The sequence below is a fragment of the Motacilla alba genome, chromosome 19, assembly GCF_015832195.1.
Source record: "Motacilla alba alba isolate MOTALB_02 chromosome 19, Motacilla_alba_V1.0_pri, whole genome shotgun sequence".
NCBI lineage: Eukaryota > Metazoa > Chordata > Aves > Passeriformes > Motacillidae > Motacilla > Motacilla alba.
The window spans coordinates 6,984,637-7,001,705 of record NC_052034.1 but is presented as its reverse complement, the minus strand read 5'-3'; the positions used below and the strand labels follow the sequence as shown (position 1 = coordinate 7,001,705).

Genomic DNA, 17,069 nt, shown 5'->3' with positions numbered 1-17,069 from the left:
GGGAAATGTAGTCCGCGGGAAGCTGCGCCCATTGGCCGCGCGGGCGGTGACGTCAGGGCGGCGGCGCGCGGGGCGATGGCGGCCGAGTGCGGCCCGGCGGAGCAGTGGCGCGCGGCGCTGCCGCAGCACGCGCTGTTCGGCCGCCTCCGCGAGCGCGCGCCCGCCGCCCCCCGCCCGCCGCGGCTCCGCGACCTCCTGTGCGGGCTGGGCTCCGACCTGCTGCTCTGGGACGGGCCCGCCGCCGCCCTGCTCGCCATCGGCCTGCGCCGCCTCGGCACCGCCGCCGACCCCGCCGCGCTCGGCCGCTACCAGGTGCGGCCCGCGCCCGGGGCCGGCGGGAGCGCGTGAGGGGATGGAGGGCTGAGGGGGGGATTGAGGGGAGCAGGGGCTGGGGCGTGAGGGTGTGAGGGAATGGGAGGCTGTGAGGGGATGAGGAGGAGGGGGCCGGGGTGGTGGCGTTTGGGGTGTGGGGGGATGAGGGGTCGTGTGTGAGGGGCTGGGTGTGAGGGGCTGGGCGTGAGGGGCTGGGCGGACCGTGAGGGAAGAGGGACGTAAGGGGCTGTGGGGATGTGTGGAGAGTGTTAAAAGCGGGACAGAGAGAATGTGGGGGATGCGAGGTGTGAGGGGAGGGGGCCATGGTGGGCACGGGGCTGAGGGGGTCTGTTCCTTGAGGCAACATCATCATCCCTCAGCCCGTCCTGGGTGTCCTTCCCTAAGGAACCCACTGCTTTGTGCCTCATTCCGTGCTGTGTAAATCACCATCCGATATAAAGATGAGCTGTACTTCTGCGAGTGCTTTGGACGGCTTGTGCTTCCCTGTAACATTTCTGTTTCCAGACTCTTCTGTGCATAAACCCGCCCCTTTTCGACGTGCACCAGACGCTGCTGAGCCCTGCCCAGCACCATGTGGCGCTCATTGGTACCAAGGGGCTCATGGTCCTGGAGCTGCCCAAACGCTGGGGCAAGAATTCTGAGTTTGAAGGTGGGAAATCCACGGTGAACTGCAGGTGGGTGAGACCTCAGGTGAATAATGACACCCTTATCCTGCCACTCTTCCTCCACAGCCTCCCTTTCTTGGGGTTAGGCAGGTACAGAAGGCACTGGTGGAAGGTACAGGCTGTACTGGGGCTGTAGGACAGTCACAAATGAAATTATTTTGGCTCAAATACTTGCTGCTTGTCAAGTAACCCAAATAAATGACCTTCTCCTAAACTTGTTGAAATTGCTGGGAGCAAGATGCTCCTCTAGTATTTTCCAGCTTTCCACAGAATCATAGAATGGTTTGGGTTGGAAGAGACCTTAAAGGCCAGCAAGTTCCAACTCCTGCTATGGATAGGGACACCTTCCACTAGACCAGGTTGCTCCGAGCCCTGCCCAACCTGGTCTTGGACATGTCCAGAGAGGGGGCAGCTCCTCTGAGGTCTTTCAGCTGTGGCAGCTAAAATCAGATGTTTGGGGGGAAATAACAGGAGACTTCGATTTAAAGCTGCCTTCCCAGCTTTCAGAGCAGTACAGATAAAGACTCTGAAACCTTTTCATTGTGTCTCTAGTTCTTCTTGTCCCCGCTTCCCTTTGGAAGTAGCTTGTGTGTTTCTGGTCACAGTGCAAGTCTCTGCTGTGTATTCCAGCACCATTCCTATTGCGGAACGGTTCTTCACCAGCTCGACATCCCTGACTCTGAAGCATGCAGCCTGGTACCCCTGCGACACCATGGAGCCCCACATTGTGCTCTTGACATCAGATAACACCATCAGGTAAGCCCCATTTGTGGCTGATTATCCAAAGTGTGTTTTTTTGTCGTGTCCAGCCTTTATTTGTCACTAGGTATTTGCATCCTGCCATTTTTACCAGAGTTAGCATTAAAAATGTAGGATGGGGGGAATTTCAGAGTGAGAGTGGCTGATGTTTGTTACCACATTTCTCCTCATGGAGAAAAGCAAGGCACAGCTGTTCCCAGGAATATAGCTGGGACTCAGGTTCTCTGAACATCAGAGAAAGAGAAACACAGTTCTTATCACTTGCTGTGCCTGTGTTGTGCCAAAGCAAAATGGGATGGGGAGATTGTTTAGCCAAAGTGAGGATGTTTTCTTCCCTTGGCCAGTCAAGGCCGAGAGTGTGTCTGTGTTGAGATTGTCTGCTGGCAATGTCGGGGCAGTCAGAGAGAGTGAGAGATGAATGCAGCTGTGAGCAAGAGTGAGTGCATGGCAGATTCAGCTTTAGATGTATAGAATTGTTATAGAATAAAGTACTTCATCAACCTTCTGAAGATGGAGTCAGATGCCTCGTCATTTTTCTCTCCCCTCATCCGGGGCCCGGGGTCGCCCATGATTTTTCCAATAGATGTTCCTGTGTCTGCAGGGAATGTGCAGCACTGCCAGCAGAGTCAACTGGCTGCTGTTTCTTTCCCCCAGGTTCTACAGTCTGAAGGTGCCTCACACACCCATCAAAGTGATTGTGCTTTCAGACACCGAGGAGGAGACTCTTACCATCAAAACAGGGTGGGTGTGGCTTCTTGTATTTTGAAATGCTTTTGCAGAATATTCAGTATTCTCAGTTGTGTTTTTAATGAGTAAGTCATAAACATGCCTGAAAATCTCATATGAATTCTATCGTGCTAGCACTTCTTCATAGCAGAGTACCTACACTTTCCCTCCCCTTCACTTTCTTTCTCTTCTTTCCCTTCTTTCTCTCTCCTTTCCTCTCCCTCTCCTCTCCCCCACCCTTCTAAAGCAAAGTGGTGGCAAACTGTACAGTCAAGTGTTTGTCAGAGTAGCAGCTTGAAAACCACACGTTGACTTTAAGATGGGGTTAAGAAGGGGTTTTTGAGTGAGGAATGTAGAAAACAGACTTTTTCTTTCCCTCTTGGCCTGGTTGGAAACAGCTCTGGCACCACAGAGTGGTGTGCCTCACAGGGAGTACCAGAACCCCTCTTGTGTCCTCCGAAGCTCTGGGGGCACTGCAGAAGCGACGTGCCATGTCAGGGGTGTCACTTACACCCTTTCGTTGCTGGCACTGCTGGATGGGATGGGGTTTGGCAGGGGTTTGGCAGCACATCCCTCAGGAGCACGTCAAGCACTGAGTGTGCTCTCAGTCCTTGCTGACCCCAGCTGGTTGTGCCCTGTCCAGGAGAGCCTACACAGCGTCCCTGGGCGAGACGGCCGTGGCCTTCGACTTCGGGCCGCAGGTGCCGGTGCCGAAGCACATCCTGGGCCAGCGCGGCAGCGAGGAGGTGCTGGGCTACCCCCTGTACATCCTCTATGAGAATGGAGAGACCTTCCTCACCTACATCAGCCTGCTCCAGAGGTAGGCTCCGACCCTCCGGGCTCGCGGGGTGCTTGGATGTACAGTGCTGGGGTGAGAGAGTCACCTCTCAGCCTGGCTGGGACTCTGTGAGGGATGCTGGGCTGAGTTTTCTTGTATTGCAGCCTGTTCTGTCTCTGTGGCACTGCTGATAGACTGGAATCCAAAACCAGTGTGTCCTTTCTCATCCAAACGTTATGGGTGCAGCTTCCACTGCTCAGAATGCACTGTGCATTATTTACCACCAGCAATCTGCCATGAAGACACAGGGCTGTAAAAAGATCAGTGGGTCTAAGGCTGTTCAGTGTATTTTGTGGCACAGACATCCTTAGCTTTGGATGAGGCTCATTGAGCCAGGGGCATCCTAAGAAAAGAAATATTTGAAGAGCACAGAGGGTTCACAGGCATGCTCTGCAATGGAAAGCCGGGATGATCAATCAAGAATATAAACTTGCTACAAGAAGAAATTTCTTTAGAAAATTGAGAAGATGGTGCAAGACTTGCAAATTAAATCTTGTGTAGCTGAGTATTAAAGAGTGTGGTACTTGGGTTAGAAACAGCACTGTGAGGAGATCTGTCTGCAGGCAGTGAGATGGCTTTAATCCCCCTAAAGTGCTGCCCAAAGAAATGCCACAACACAAAATGCTGCACGTGAAGTGCAAGAAACCAGCTGAGTAATCATTAACTTGAGCTTTCCATGAATATTTAGTATTCTTATATGAAAATCTTTCCTTGTGAATTTTTGCAGTGTAACTTTGGTTGCTTTCAAAGCATAAAATGTAATGCAGTGAGCTCTGATTTCCCCTCTGAGACCTCCACCAAGGAGCTGTAGGTCAGACTTGCAAGCTGCAGCAGTCTGATGGGACTCAGAACCCCAAGCCCTTGTTTGGCAGCCGTGGGAAGTCCCCTTGCAGACGAGGTGCTGAGAACAAACCCGCCTTCCTTGCAGCACGGGCAGCCTGGGGAAGCTGCTGGGCCCCCTGCCCATGCACCCGGCCGCCGAGGACAACTACGGCTACGACGCCTGCGCCGTGCTGTGCCTGCCCTGCGTTCCAAACATCCTGGTCATCGCCACCGAGTCGGGAATGCTCTACCACTGCGTGGTGCTGGATGGAGAAGAGGACGATGAGCAGGTACCTTCTCTTGGTTTGGTTTTTTCCTGTAGGCGTTTTTGTTTCTTTAATCCAAGTGCTTGCTGCAAGGTGGCAGGATGCTTGGAAGTGTGTGCCAAGTGCCAAAGCTGCATTCTTTTGGAATGAGGTAGCGAGTCTTTCTCCTGTTTCAGCCAGTCCCTGTGGCTCCCTGACACTTTTATTTTAAATCTCAGTTCTGTGTACCCTGAAAATAGATCAGTTTTTGATCAAATTTACTAGGATCTAATTTAAGGAGGATTTTCTAAGAAACCCTGGGTTTGAGTTAATTTTTTTGAAAGTAAAATTAAACTACATTTCTTGACAATGAAAACTTGTAACTCTTTCTTGGTGCTGTTTATGTTGGCATTCCTATTTAAATTATGTCTGACAGAAGAATTCAATGCTCTTTACAGTCAGAGAAGTCCTGGGACCCAAGATCAGATCTTATTCCTTCCCTGTATGTGTTTGAATGTGTTGAGCTGGAACTTGCACTGAAACTGGCAACAGGAGACGAGGAAGATCCTTTGGAATCTGACTTCTCTTGCCCAATCAAGCTGCACCGAGGTAGGGTTGTTGTTCAGCTTGTGGCTTTTTATTCCACACGTTTAGGATCCAGTTATTTGCATCTTTCATTGGTGTCAGACAAACAGGGGGATCAGAGTAAGGATTTGCCTGATGCCCTCAATAAAGCTGTTCAAGGAGCAAGCCTGGGAGGGGCTCCAGTGTAGATCACACATGCTCAGTACTAAATCCTGTCATCTGAGGGTTATAAAGTAGAAGTTTCTGCATCTGTGCTGATCTGTGAGTGGGAGGGAGTGCTGTGGAGAGAGTGATCCTGCGGGAAGGACCTGCTTATCCCATGGAACTGGGGGCAGGACAAAGTGTTTGGGTCTTAGGGAGCAAGCAGCTTGTCAGGATGCTGCTCTGCTAGTTTTAATGATCTGCCATTGAAAACCTCTCTGAGTGATGCAGATGTGATAGGAAGGGTTCAAAACAACTCATCAGTATGTTAGACTCTAACTCAGGTATGCCTGTTTCTGCTGCTTGCACTAAGATGTGAAAGCTGACTGGACACTGAGTTGATACACAGGATCAGCAGTGCAGGGTGAAGGGCGAGTTTTTCTCAGTTCAGTGCCATCTCTTACAGTTTCTGCTTCAATTTCAGATCCCAAATGTCCCTCTAGGTACCACTGCACTCACGAAGCTGGTGTCCACAGTGTGGGCTTGACATGGATCAATAAACTGCACAAATTCCTTGGTTCAGGTGAGTGGGAAAAGTGGGGGAACAGATGAACATCTGCCAGTAACAGGCTGGTGGATGCAGGTTCTACTGAATCCCTCACCCTGCAAAGCGGGTCTGATGCATCCTGACATGTCTCCTTGCAGATGAGGAAGACAAAGACAGTTTACAAGAGCTGGGAGCAGAACAGAAGTGCTTTGTTGAACATATTCTTTGTACAAAACCACTGCCATGCAGGTAAAAAAACAAACTCTTTCTCAATTGCTTTCAAGTTTGGGACTTGCTGTGGAAAATATTTATGATTTGTCATCTTTTGCTGCATTCTTGCCATTAAAGTAAGCTCAGAAGATTTCAAACAATACAACTGAGCAATTTGTGTATCAGGATTCTTACTGCACAGTTAAGCTAGTAGCTTAAATTCTTGTGTTTCTGTCTGAAAATCACCTGTCAGACCAGCAGAAATTTTCACTTCTATTTACCTGACCTTGGAGCATTTCCAAAAGAGCGAACGTGCACAACTTCAGGAATAAAGAACTTTCCTGACTGGGTAAATTTTGTGTTCTTCCTTTCAGGCAGCCTGCTCCAATTAGAGGATTTTGGATCGTTTCTGATGTCCTGGGGCCCACAATGATTTGCATCACTAACAGCTATGAGTGCATTACAAGGCCTCTCTTGTATGTGGTTCTCAGTGGAAGTCCATGACTGCATGGAAAGGACCAGAAAAGAATATTCCTAATTTTCAATTACTCTTTGATTGTTTTACCCCAGGCTTCTGCACCTCTTAGGACACACCATGAGGTTTTGCTTTCTGAACAGTCCCTGTTTGAGCACTGAAGTGTTACTGTAGCAGTTACCTACTGCTGATGAGGTGTTTGTAGGGGATATAATTAATCAGGTCACTTTTAGTGAGTAGTAGGGCAAAAAAATGTTCTTGATGGTATTGTTGGGGTTTTTCAGTAGTGTTGATATTCTCAATGGGCTGCTGAGGTTGTGTGTGCCTGAAAGGGGAAAAACAGAAGTAGGATTTTCATTTGTGATTCTTTCACAAATTCTTTCATTTGTGAGTTGCTTTCTCTGGAGTTGGTGGCAAAGATACAGAGTGGTGTTAAGGTGCATTTGCACATGAAATGAACACCTTGAGGGGGTGACACTTCAGTTCATTTTTTGCAGGACACTGTTTAAGGTAGGGCAGCTACCATCAGCAGAGCCAGCGTTAACATCGGGTTCTCTTAGAGACCTTTTATTTATTGCACTGTTTCCACACAGGTGGGCAGTGACCGGGCAGGGTGCTTTGTGGAGAAGGTCATGCTGCTGTTCCAGTGCCTGCCTGCCTTGTTCTGGAACTTTCTTCTCCTTAAGCCAGAGGATATTTATGATTCTTGCTAGTTTGAGCCATGACCAAGCAGGTGTGGGGATGTGAGCTTTACCTGCCCTGCCAGGGCTGGATTTACCACATAACTGAAACAGCTGCAGTAACACAGGAACTCCACAGTGGAGGAGTTCCTCACTTGCACTGGGGAAGCTGTGACCTGCTCCAGTTTGAGTGGTCTGACCGTGTTCTCTTGTGCTGCTGTGTGGCAGGAGCACTGTCCATCCTGCCTCCCCTCCCCTGCTGTGCACCAGAGAGGACAAGGACCTGGCCGTGTCCCCGCTGCGCATCGTGGCCGAGTCGGAGCATTCCTTTGAGAAGCACATCCAGGGCATCCTGCAGCGCAGCTCTGCCAACCCCCTGCACCTCAAGTGAGCAGAACCCTGGGGCACCTGGACTGGCAACACTCGGGAACACGGGGTGTTGGCCAGCTCCTGTTGAACAGCACACGGCCTTGGGCACGGCAGTGCTGGGCACAGCTCCTGCCACTGACTGGTGCCTGTGTCCCTGCGGGATGGCACCCACTCAGTCCAGTGATGGTGCAGGCTGGGAGGAGATCACCTGGCTCCAGGCTCCCCCTCAGAGCAGGGCTGCCTTCAGCTGATGAGGTTCTCATTGCTTGGCCCAGTAGATTTGGAGTATCTTAAGCTGCCTTGGGATTTCCTCATGTCAAAGGGATTTCATTGTAATCGCTCACTTTCATAACAGACCCCCCCTGAGCTTTACCATTTACACTGGAAGTGGTTTAGCCTTTCAAAGGAACATGTTAGTAAGATGGCAAAAATCTCAATTTTAAGGTCTGCAGATAAAGATGCTGCTCCTCCCCCTGAAGAATGCCTTCAGCTCCTCAGCAGAGCCACCCAGGTGTTCAGAGAGGAATATATACTGAAACAGGACCTGGCAAAAGAGGAGATTCAGCAAAGGTAATGCAAAACTCTCAAAAATGTGCTGGCATGTCTCTGTGACACAACACAGCAGCACTGTGGGTCTAATCCTGGGGAATGAGAAAATGTAAAACTAATAATGAACACCAGAACTTAAAACTAAGTTACCAGGAAAAGCAGGGGTGAGTTCAGTAGTTGATCTCTGTAGTGGCTTATCAGGGAAGAAAAAAAATGGTAAACACACACACAGATAAAATACTTTTCTCGTGGTGTTGTCTGCCTGCCTGGGCCTGTGGGTGGCAGAAGCCTGACCTCAGCACTAATCCTGACAAGGAAAATTGCCTTAAGTCTCTGCTGCTTGAAATCACAGTCAGTTATTTACACTATAGAGTTAGGACAAAATGGGAGTTTTTTCTCCCCCCTGCCCCTTTTTCAGTGTCTTTAGTTCTTCCCACTCCCAGCATTTTCTCTGTGGTGTAAAGCCTAATTCACCTGGTTGCAAGTGGTTTGATTTTTTTTTTTAATGTGTTTACTTCAGAGTGAAGCTGCTGTGGGGACAGAAAAAGAAACAACTGGAGGATCTGAATTACTGTCGAGAGGAGAGGTGAGTAGAACCTGTCTCCTTTATCCAGTCAAACCTCGGCAGTGATGCACATGGACAAGGCCCTGTGTGGAACAGGTGACAAGTGAAGGCATTCCCAGCCACAGGGAAGGCCGCAGGTTTGCTCCCTCCTCCAGCTGGCTTCTTCAGCTTCCTTGTCCCATTCCCACACCCTGCCTTGTCCCGTGTGTGGATCCGAGTAAGGAACCGTTTCTCCCCTGCCTTAAGGAAAAGTTTGCGGGAAATGGCCGAGCGCTTGGCTGATAAGTATGAGGAAGCCAAAGAGAAGCAAGAAGACATCATGAACAGGTGAGGGCACACGGGGCTCTGTTCCACCTCTCACCACCTGAGGTGATGTTAAACAGTTTGCAGGCGTGGTAGAACAGTGGGCAGCAGCTGCTGCACTTGTTGGTTACAAGACCGGGCTTCTCAAATTCCCTGTGCTGGGGCGTGGTGTGATCTGTCTGCAGGCCCAGCCTGAGCCAGCCCCATGCTCAGAAATGTCACCTGAGACCAGCTGGGAGGGGAAGGTGAAGCCCCTGAGACTTGGGAAGCATGGCCCAGGTTATTGAGCAGAGCTGGGTACCAGGGAAGTTAACTCGGAGACATTTCTTGCTTTCAAAGGATGAAGAAAGTCCTTCGGAGTTTCCACTCTCAGCTTCCTGTTCTATCCGACACTGAGAAAGACATGAAGAAGGAACTGCAGACAATCCATGACCAGCTGCAGCACCTGAGCAATGCTATCAGACAGGTGAGAGGAGGAATGAGCGGGCTGGGAGGTTACTGAGCTCCTCCCTCAGTGCTGACACACGGGTCCTGCCAACAAGGGATGCTGTAATTGTGTTAATTAGCAGCAATGTACTAAAGGGGCTTTGGGCCCTCGGTGGTAATACAGCCAGAACATTGCACACACTGTCAGCCCTCGAGAGCTCCCCCTTCCTCAGCCTGGCAGGGACATGTCTTCTCTTTGTGGGCACTGCAAAAGCAGACAGATTTGAACCCAAAAAGAGCCAATTAATTGCAGTACAACACAGCAGTCTGTAATTAACAAGCTTCCACTGTGGCAGGCAGCACCAGCACTGACCGGGGCCTTCTCTTTTCTCAACTGCCAGGTGAAAATGAAAAAGGAATACCAACAGAAACAGATGGAGAAGGGACGCAGCCCCCGCAAACCCAGCATCAACCTCAGTGCCTACCAGAGCAAGTGCATCCAGGCTGTCCTGAGAGAGGAGTAAGTGCAAGTTCCTCCTGAGGAACCCGAGCCCTGGCACTTGCCTTCAGTTCAGGTGTCTCAGGTGTCATTTAAGCCGGGCTGCAGGAGGGGCTGGGGCAGAGGGGCTGAAGCTCAGGACGTGCAGCTCCTGCGAGCAGCACTTGAGCAGATGCATGGAAGTGCTTTTTGCCCCAGGATCCCAGGGCAATCTGTAACCCAGCCTGGGATGACAGGCACTGCTCCCATTCCCTGCTTCCACCATCTGAAGTGTTTCCCTTCTGCTGAGCTCTGTGCAGCCTTTGGACTTGGGTTGTTTTTTCTTGAAGGGGAGAGCACATCCGGGAGATGGTGAAACAGATCAACGACATCAGGAGCCACGTGAACTTCTGACGTGTCCTGGAGAGGGGCTGGATGAGCTTAACCTGGCCCTGCTATTCCCCCTTGTATATTTACCATTTGTATGTTGAACAATACACCTTTTGCATATTATTTTGTAAAGAATTGTGAAATAAAATACTTTTGATATGACTCCTCACATGCTGTGGTTTTTGTTTTTGTCAGGGGAAGGGGACGTGCTGCGGGTGTTTTATATTCAGGTGGTAGAGGGTAACTCCTGCCGCTGCTCCCTGGGGTTATCCTGGGATCCTCTCCCACCCTTGCTCCATCAGGGGTTCCCTGGGGGGTGGCTGTGGCAGGAGGCAGAGGAGAATGACCAGAGCCGTGCACACACACACTTCAGCAGCTTTTTTTAATTTGGAACACTTTCTCCATAAAGGACACACCTTCAGTACAGTTAACAAATGGTTACACTGGAATCCTGGAGACAGCAGAATTCTACACCCACGATTGCACAGGACACCAATGGCTTGGCTCACTGGAATGCAGTATTGACTTCCAAACACTGTTTGCCTTTTGCAAAAGATGGCTCTGCAGTCCTTCTTGCCATTACAAGGCCAGTTCAGTCTCTGCTGTAGACAGACTCTAGTGGACAGTAAGGAATTGTTGTCCCTCCCCCCTGCCCTTGGAAAAGGTGCCATGGTGAAGCCCAGGGGGGACAGGAGCTACTGCACTGCTAAAACGGGGGGCACTGCTGGGGAGGGACCAGGTACCAGACATGCTGCAAGAACACTTTGTACAGGTTAAGACTATACAGGTACAGGAATGCAGACAGAACTCCACCTGAGCCCTGCTACAGCCTCCAGCAACAGCTCACCCCTGTCACAGCTGAGCAGTGACACTGCCTGAGACAGGAGAACCCACCCCGGCCCAGCCACGCTCCACAACACCCAGAACTGGAAGGAAGAGCATTTGTTTTCTCACGTTCGTGAGCAGCAACACCAGAATCCATCATCCAGTGAGTATCTACACCAAGAGCTTTTCCTACGTTTACAGTCTTTTAAATTTGCTCTGCAAATTTGGCACACACTGTCTTGTTTTGCTTTTAAAGGCCCCTTTGAGTTTGAGTTCAGCAGAAGCTCAGTTGCTGCTGCTGAAGCTTTGCTGTCCTTCCCCCGGGAGGGACAGCAGTTTGCAGGGAGCACATCTCCCACCACTTCTGTGAACAGCCAGGGTTCCAATTTCCAACGGAATTGTTTAAAAGTCTGACATTACAGCAGTTGGTGAAAAGGGTGACTCGTGTTCAACACTACAATGGTCACAGCTGGTACTGGGACAGGAGCACGGGTGTTGGGCTGCGCCATGGAACAGGGTGGTGAAAAGGAAAAACCATGCAAGAGCTGCCTGCCCTCCTCTCCTCACCACAGAAGCTCCTCCAGGGACTTGTGCCGTGCTTGGTTCACGAACAAGGAAAAGCACTCAGTGCACACCCTCCAGGCCTGCAGATCTGCCTTTGGGAACAGCTCCACAGGCCCTGCGGCTACCAAGGAGCCCAAACCACTTGCCCCACTCGCCTCCTTCCTGCCAGGCTGCAGCCACGACCTCGCCCTGACACCACCACACCTGGGGAAAGCTGTGCCCATGAGCCATAAAAACACAGCAAGGAAAAGCCCCCCAGCCCTGGAGCACCCGCCACGCTCTGAGCCAGCACAGCCAGGGCTGCTGAGAACAGGCCAGACACGGGGACCAGTCAGGGATGCTGGAAGGCCAGGAACAGCCCCTTCCCCTGCTCTCTCACACTGGGACCATCCAGAAACACAACCAAAAAATACTTTACTGTGAAAGACTTCAAGGTGCAGTTCCTAAAGAGCTCAGCTTGCTGAAGAGGGTGCAGGATGTGGCGTAGTTTTGCCATACAAGAGGCTTCCTTACACCTCCTGCACTGGTGAAGTAGTGCCCGGTGACAGTAACTAACCCTGTAACCTGTTACACATGAGTTTTTGGCAAGGGAGGGTGGGAACAGAGAAAAAAGCTTTCGTTTCTGTTCTGCAGCTCCTACTAAAGGCCTGTTGTTTTGTCTCCAAAGTCTACCCAGCCATTGGGAAACTGAATGAAAACATCTGGTTCTAGATTTATGCATCAGGACCTGGCTGCTGTCACCCACAGTTCAGCAAATAGCGAGGAAGAGTAAAAAACCCTAATCTGGTAATAGCCAAATAAGACTCAAGCCACACTTCAACGTCACCTTTATGTGACAGTAAGTGTCATCTCTAGACATGACAGCTCTGCCATCTGTTAGTCATTACTAAGGTGGGAAAAATTACTTTTAGATCAGGATTATGAAGGGAATTAATTGCTAGGGTGAATAAAATGCTTTAGTTCTTGTAATGAGTGGTAAGGAATTGAGCTTGTATGATGCTTTTTGGCTGTTTTTAAGGCATTCCTCTTCAAAACCACTGGTTCTGACTTTATGTCAGTAGCAGGATATACACTGCTAAAAATAGGATCTAAGCACTTAAAATACATAGTCATGTGCATTGCAGTTTGGAGCATTTTCTGTCACTTTTGAAGGTGATGAAGAAAAGCAGATCTCAGGCCAAGTACATGAAAAAAAACATCAAGGAATGGAGGAAAAACTAAGAAGTTTTGGACAGCGGGATCTGCTCCTTCAGCCTCCTTTTAACTGAGCTGTAAAGCCCAAGAATTGGGTTTGTACCACCAGGATCATCAACACCTGCAACAGCTCAGGAATCTGTCCAGCTGCATGCATGGAACTCCAGCAGTGCAGGAGGAGGAGGAGAAGAAGGAATGCTCATGTTACCTCTGGACATTTATAGAACAAGAAACCCAAACCTGGCAACTGAGGGATCGCAAGAATTTCCTGCCTCTGCTGCCACATTACCCAGTGTAATTTAACAGTCTGGGAGCAGAGGCAGGGGACAGCACAGGAGCCACCTCTGAGCAGTGCAGGACACCAGAGAGCTGCACTGCCCCCTCCAAGCTGCAGCAGCACAATCCTGCAGCTCCTGCCTGTCTGTGCCCTGACAGGAGTGTCTGGCAGAGGCTCCCTGCGTGCTGGCACGAGGCTGACCTGGCAGAGGGCTCAGGGACAGCTTCACTCAGCACCTGCCCTGGACACCTTCCCCAGAGAGCTCCTGCCCTCACACCTCGTGCCACCCCAGAGCAGGGCACACCTGCCCCACCTCAGGCCAATGCTCAGACATGCACGTGACTTCTACCAGCTTTTTTCTGTTTGGGTTTTTTGTTTGATTGTTTTTTTGGTTTTTTGTTGGTTTTTTTTTCTTTCCACAGAGAAGGGATTCCAGGCACTGCTCAGCTTTAGGAGATGAGAAACAACCGGTTGTAGCTCCATATTCTAAATTACATTTGTGAAAAGAGATTACAAAACAGTGCATTTCTTGTGCTTTTCTTTCCGTATCTGAATTCAACAGAAAAATGGCAAGGAGTTAAATTCTCAGTACAGTGTTCTTTTTCTTTTGGATTAGCTTCTATCTGTTCAGGAGATACACAGCTCACTCATATCCACATTTCAGCAGCATTCAGATTCTTCACAGAGCCAATGGTTTTTTAAAAAAAAGTACTGAGTTATGAAATAAGATCAATATCCAGTGTCCTGCTAATAAAGTCATATTTTAATATAAAATATTCATACAGCATACTCTACACCTCATTCTCTCTGCTAGTGAATACTGTTACTGACTATTCAAACAGAAAAACTTCAACCACTTTGCTCTTCAACGTTTTGGAGGGACAATAGTTTCCAGCAGCTACTTTGATCACAGTAGTGGGGGAAAGAACAGAGGGAAAGACAGGGGTATATGTTCCAAAACTCTATATTAGGTTACGAAGTCGGCTGAAAGAGGGAAGTTTTTCAGAATGTAAGGACTGATCCCACTCCGTGGAACACGAAACACTGCACTCATTAGTGTTTCCATTAGAAATTCTCCTTCCTACACTACAAGTCACCCTTGTGCTCTCTTCCTGCCCAGTACGAAACCTTTTTCCCCTCTAGAAACAAAACTTAAGTCATTGCTCCCCTCTGTTGTCTTCTGCTCTCTCGGTTAGAGTTAAATAATAATTAATGTTGCTATAAAGATGAGTTAAAAACCCCAGCCACAGCCTCGGAGCCCATCAGGGTGTCATGTTTCAGGGAGCTGATTAATGTCCGTCAGTTTTGTGTCGTTCAGGATTGCACGGATCCTCTCCAGGGAATCTGCCTGCCGGATCCTCTCCAGCTGCACCTGCAGGGAACCAACACAGGCACTGCAGTCAGCAGGGGGGAGAGCCCAGGGCCAGGCCCAGAGGGGGAAGAGCCCAGAGCCAGGCCCAAAAAGGGGAAGAGCTCACACCTAGACCCAAAGGGGGAAGAGCTCACACCTAGACCCAAAGGGGGAACAGCTCACACCTAGACCCAAAGGGGGAACAGCTCACACCCAGACCCAAAGGGGGAAGAGCTCACACCCAGACCCAAAGGGGGAAGAGCTCACACCCAGACCCAAAGGGGGAACAGCTCACACCCAGACCCAAAGGGGGAACAGCTCACACCCAGACCCAAAGGGGGAACAGCTCACACCTAGACCCAAAGGGGGAAAAGCTCACACCTAGACCCAAAGGGGAAGAGCTCACACCCAGGCCCAAAGGGGGAAAAGCTCACACCCAGGCCCAAAGGGGGAAGAGCTCACACCCAGGCCCAGAGGGGGCCCCCCAAGGGATCCAACATCACCAGGGGCTGAAGAAATGCAAGGTGTGAAGGAGGACAAGCTTAATTTGGCCCCAAGAATGGGAGGAAGGAAGACATGAGGCAGTTGTGATTTTACAATAATCCCCCACTTTCTGGGGGTTTCAGGCATCACCAGCACTCTGTGTTTTGTTTCATGTCCAGTCACTGACACTGTACTGGAAAACTGGAGATGTGCAAAGTAAACTCTCCCAGGAGCAGCCCAACACGTGCCTTGGAGGCTCTCAAGGTCACAGCCAAAATGCTCTTGGAGCAAACATCCCATCTCCAGCCTCACTCCTTGCTTTGCTGATAATCCAGTTTAAGCTATTTCCTGTCTGCTGAGAAAGGGCCCAGCAGAACTGGGGTGGAATCAATGCAAAGAGAGCACAACTGATTTCTTTCTCACACTCCAACTTTCACCATCTTTGCAATAGGATCTGGGTTTCAGTTAAAAATCCCCACCTAGAATTTAATTGCTTTTTAACCCATCCTCTGAATTGCTGATAACTAATCTGGCCAGTGGACCCCTCACACAAGGGGGACCTACTCAGGCTCTCACTGACAAGGCCAGGCAAGGGAATAACCCTGCCAGAAACCACAATCCTCCTCTGATGTCATCTCACACCGTGTACAGTGCACATGGCACAAACCACTGCTTAAACTGAGCACAGACTGAAGTGCTTTAACTGCTTAGGGCAGAAAGAAAACACAAAACACAAGAGCTAGAGTTCTTACTGAGCTCAAGGTTTACTAAACTACCTGCAAGTTGTGGAAGAGTCCACCACACATCTTCAAAGTGGTGGCTGTTTGCTCTAAGAACTGCATAAAACAGTGCCTGCAGGACTTTAAAACCCAAAAAGTGAGCATGAGGACAACAAGAAGCAATTTCCCTCAGCAGGACTACTCAATAGTCTCCTTTGTCCTACCAACTCCTCCAGACACAGAGCCAGAGAGGACAGATCTCTATTGTCCATCCAGCAAAACTGTGTCCAGTAAACAAATCTCCCACATTCTGGGGTTCATTTTCCAAGTAAACTTGAATGTCTGACTCAGAAAATGTGTAGTTTGAATTCTGCTGGATGCCACTGAGGGCCTGGCCAAGGACTCCAAGGAGATGGGGCTGAAATTCAGCACCTCCTCTGTGTGCAAAGCTGGAACATAAAGGGGGCACAAACTCTGGAAACAGACCATGAAGGTGAGCCCAGTCCAGCCTGGCTTCCCCAGGACACTGCCAGTCCCTCTGCACACAAACTGCAGCAGAGAACAGCCTGACAAACCAGGATCAGCCTCAGGGACACCCCTGACAGAACTCCTCCCCTCAGGCACCTCTTGGCATCTCACATCAACCACAGGTTCACCTGGTGGAGGATTAAAGGATAACAAGAGACAATAGCAAGGACAAGACTTTTAGAATGTATAACTGTGACACTAAAAACCATTTCATATATTCAGATCAAGCATTACCAGCTCCTTCCTTTGTCCTCAAATATTTGCATCCTAATGATTTGCTACAAAAATATCACATTGGAAGCATCAGGAGATGGACAAGGAAAAACACAGGTCTGGAGGAGCCATTATCTTTGACCCTGCAAAATTTCTTTTGGTACAATAACTGAAAGTTGGCTGAAAATTAGAATAGAATCTCAATAATAATATCACAGTAGGAATACCTGATCAGTTTACTACACTAACTAATTCTAAAATAGATCATAAATACCAACATAAGAAAATTTACAATTGCTATTTATTATTTTACTCAGCTCTGGAGAAATAATGAAACTAAAGTAGCCCTTACACATTGATTGGGCTCTCTTACCTGAAGTGTCTGAGAAAGCTTTACAAAGTCTCTCTGCACTTGCTCACTGACATCCAACTCAGTCTGCAACCGCTGGGCTTTGTTCTTCTCTTCAAACACCAGCTGCTCAAGGTTGGCCTGAGGAGGAAAAGGTTCCTTATGCTTGAACTGAATAAAATTCAGCAGCTTGTATAAACTGATAAAAGTGTGATACCAGAGGAAAGCAGCACAGCATTCACAGGGCAACAAACTAAACCAGTCTTTCCACACCTCAGTTTTCCAAAGTGCAAAATCAGGGGCTAACACTCATTAACAGGTGCCAATAGACTGGAAGCATGGAAAACCCAAAGTCCCTTAACAGCACCATGAGCAGAGATCTCAAAATACAAAGGCAGAGCTCTGAGTTTTAGTGCAGTAAGTTCATGGTAAGGGCAGTAATTTGCTGCTGGCAGTGTAA

General features: G+C 49.4%; 2 protein-coding genes across 3 annotated transcripts in view; one reads left to right on the top strand and one right to left on the bottom strand.

Moving 5' to 3' along the window:
* Positions 1 to 29: 29 nt before the first annotated feature.
* NUP88 (nucleoporin 88) lies at positions 30 to 10,275 on the top strand. Of its 2 annotated transcripts, XM_038157678.1 has the most exons (17): positions 43 to 312; positions 838 to 1,007; positions 1,629 to 1,754; positions 2,412 to 2,498; positions 3,127 to 3,303; positions 4,250 to 4,433; positions 4,847 to 4,997; positions 5,599 to 5,697; positions 5,820 to 5,910; positions 6,246 to 6,347; positions 7,255 to 7,413; positions 7,840 to 7,965; positions 8,465 to 8,530; positions 8,756 to 8,836; positions 9,152 to 9,278; positions 9,640 to 9,758; positions 10,067 to 10,275. In XM_038157678.1, exons 1-17 carry the CDS (start codon positions 76 to 78, stop codon positions 10,128 to 10,130), a joined length of 2,166 nt encoding a protein of 721 aa, XP_038013606.1. In that variant the 5' UTR covers positions 43 to 75; the 3' UTR covers positions 10,131 to 10,275. The 2 variants fall into 2 exon arrangements, 1 of the variants encoding a protein (XP_038013606.1); XR_005259396.1 differs by lacking the exons at positions 9,152 to 9,278; positions 9,640 to 9,758; positions 10,067 to 10,275 and having other exon boundaries at positions 30 to 312; positions 8,465 to 8,624; positions 8,661 to 8,777.
* A 3,074-nt stretch (positions 10,276 to 13,349) lies between these two features.
* RABEP1 (rabaptin, RAB GTPase binding effector protein 1) overlaps positions 13,350 to 17,069 on the bottom strand; it is a 44,641-nt gene continuing 40,921 nt past the window's right edge. Inside the window, exons 17-18 of the mRNA XM_038157677.1 lie at positions 16,634 to 16,750; positions 13,350 to 14,338 (exon numbers count right to left, since the gene is read on the bottom strand). Of these exons, the coding sequence (XP_038013605.1) occupies positions 14,237 to 14,338; positions 16,634 to 16,750 (219 nt within the window). The 3' untranslated portion in view covers positions 13,350 to 14,236. The remainder of the gene's footprint in view (positions 14,339 to 16,633; positions 16,751 to 17,069) is intronic.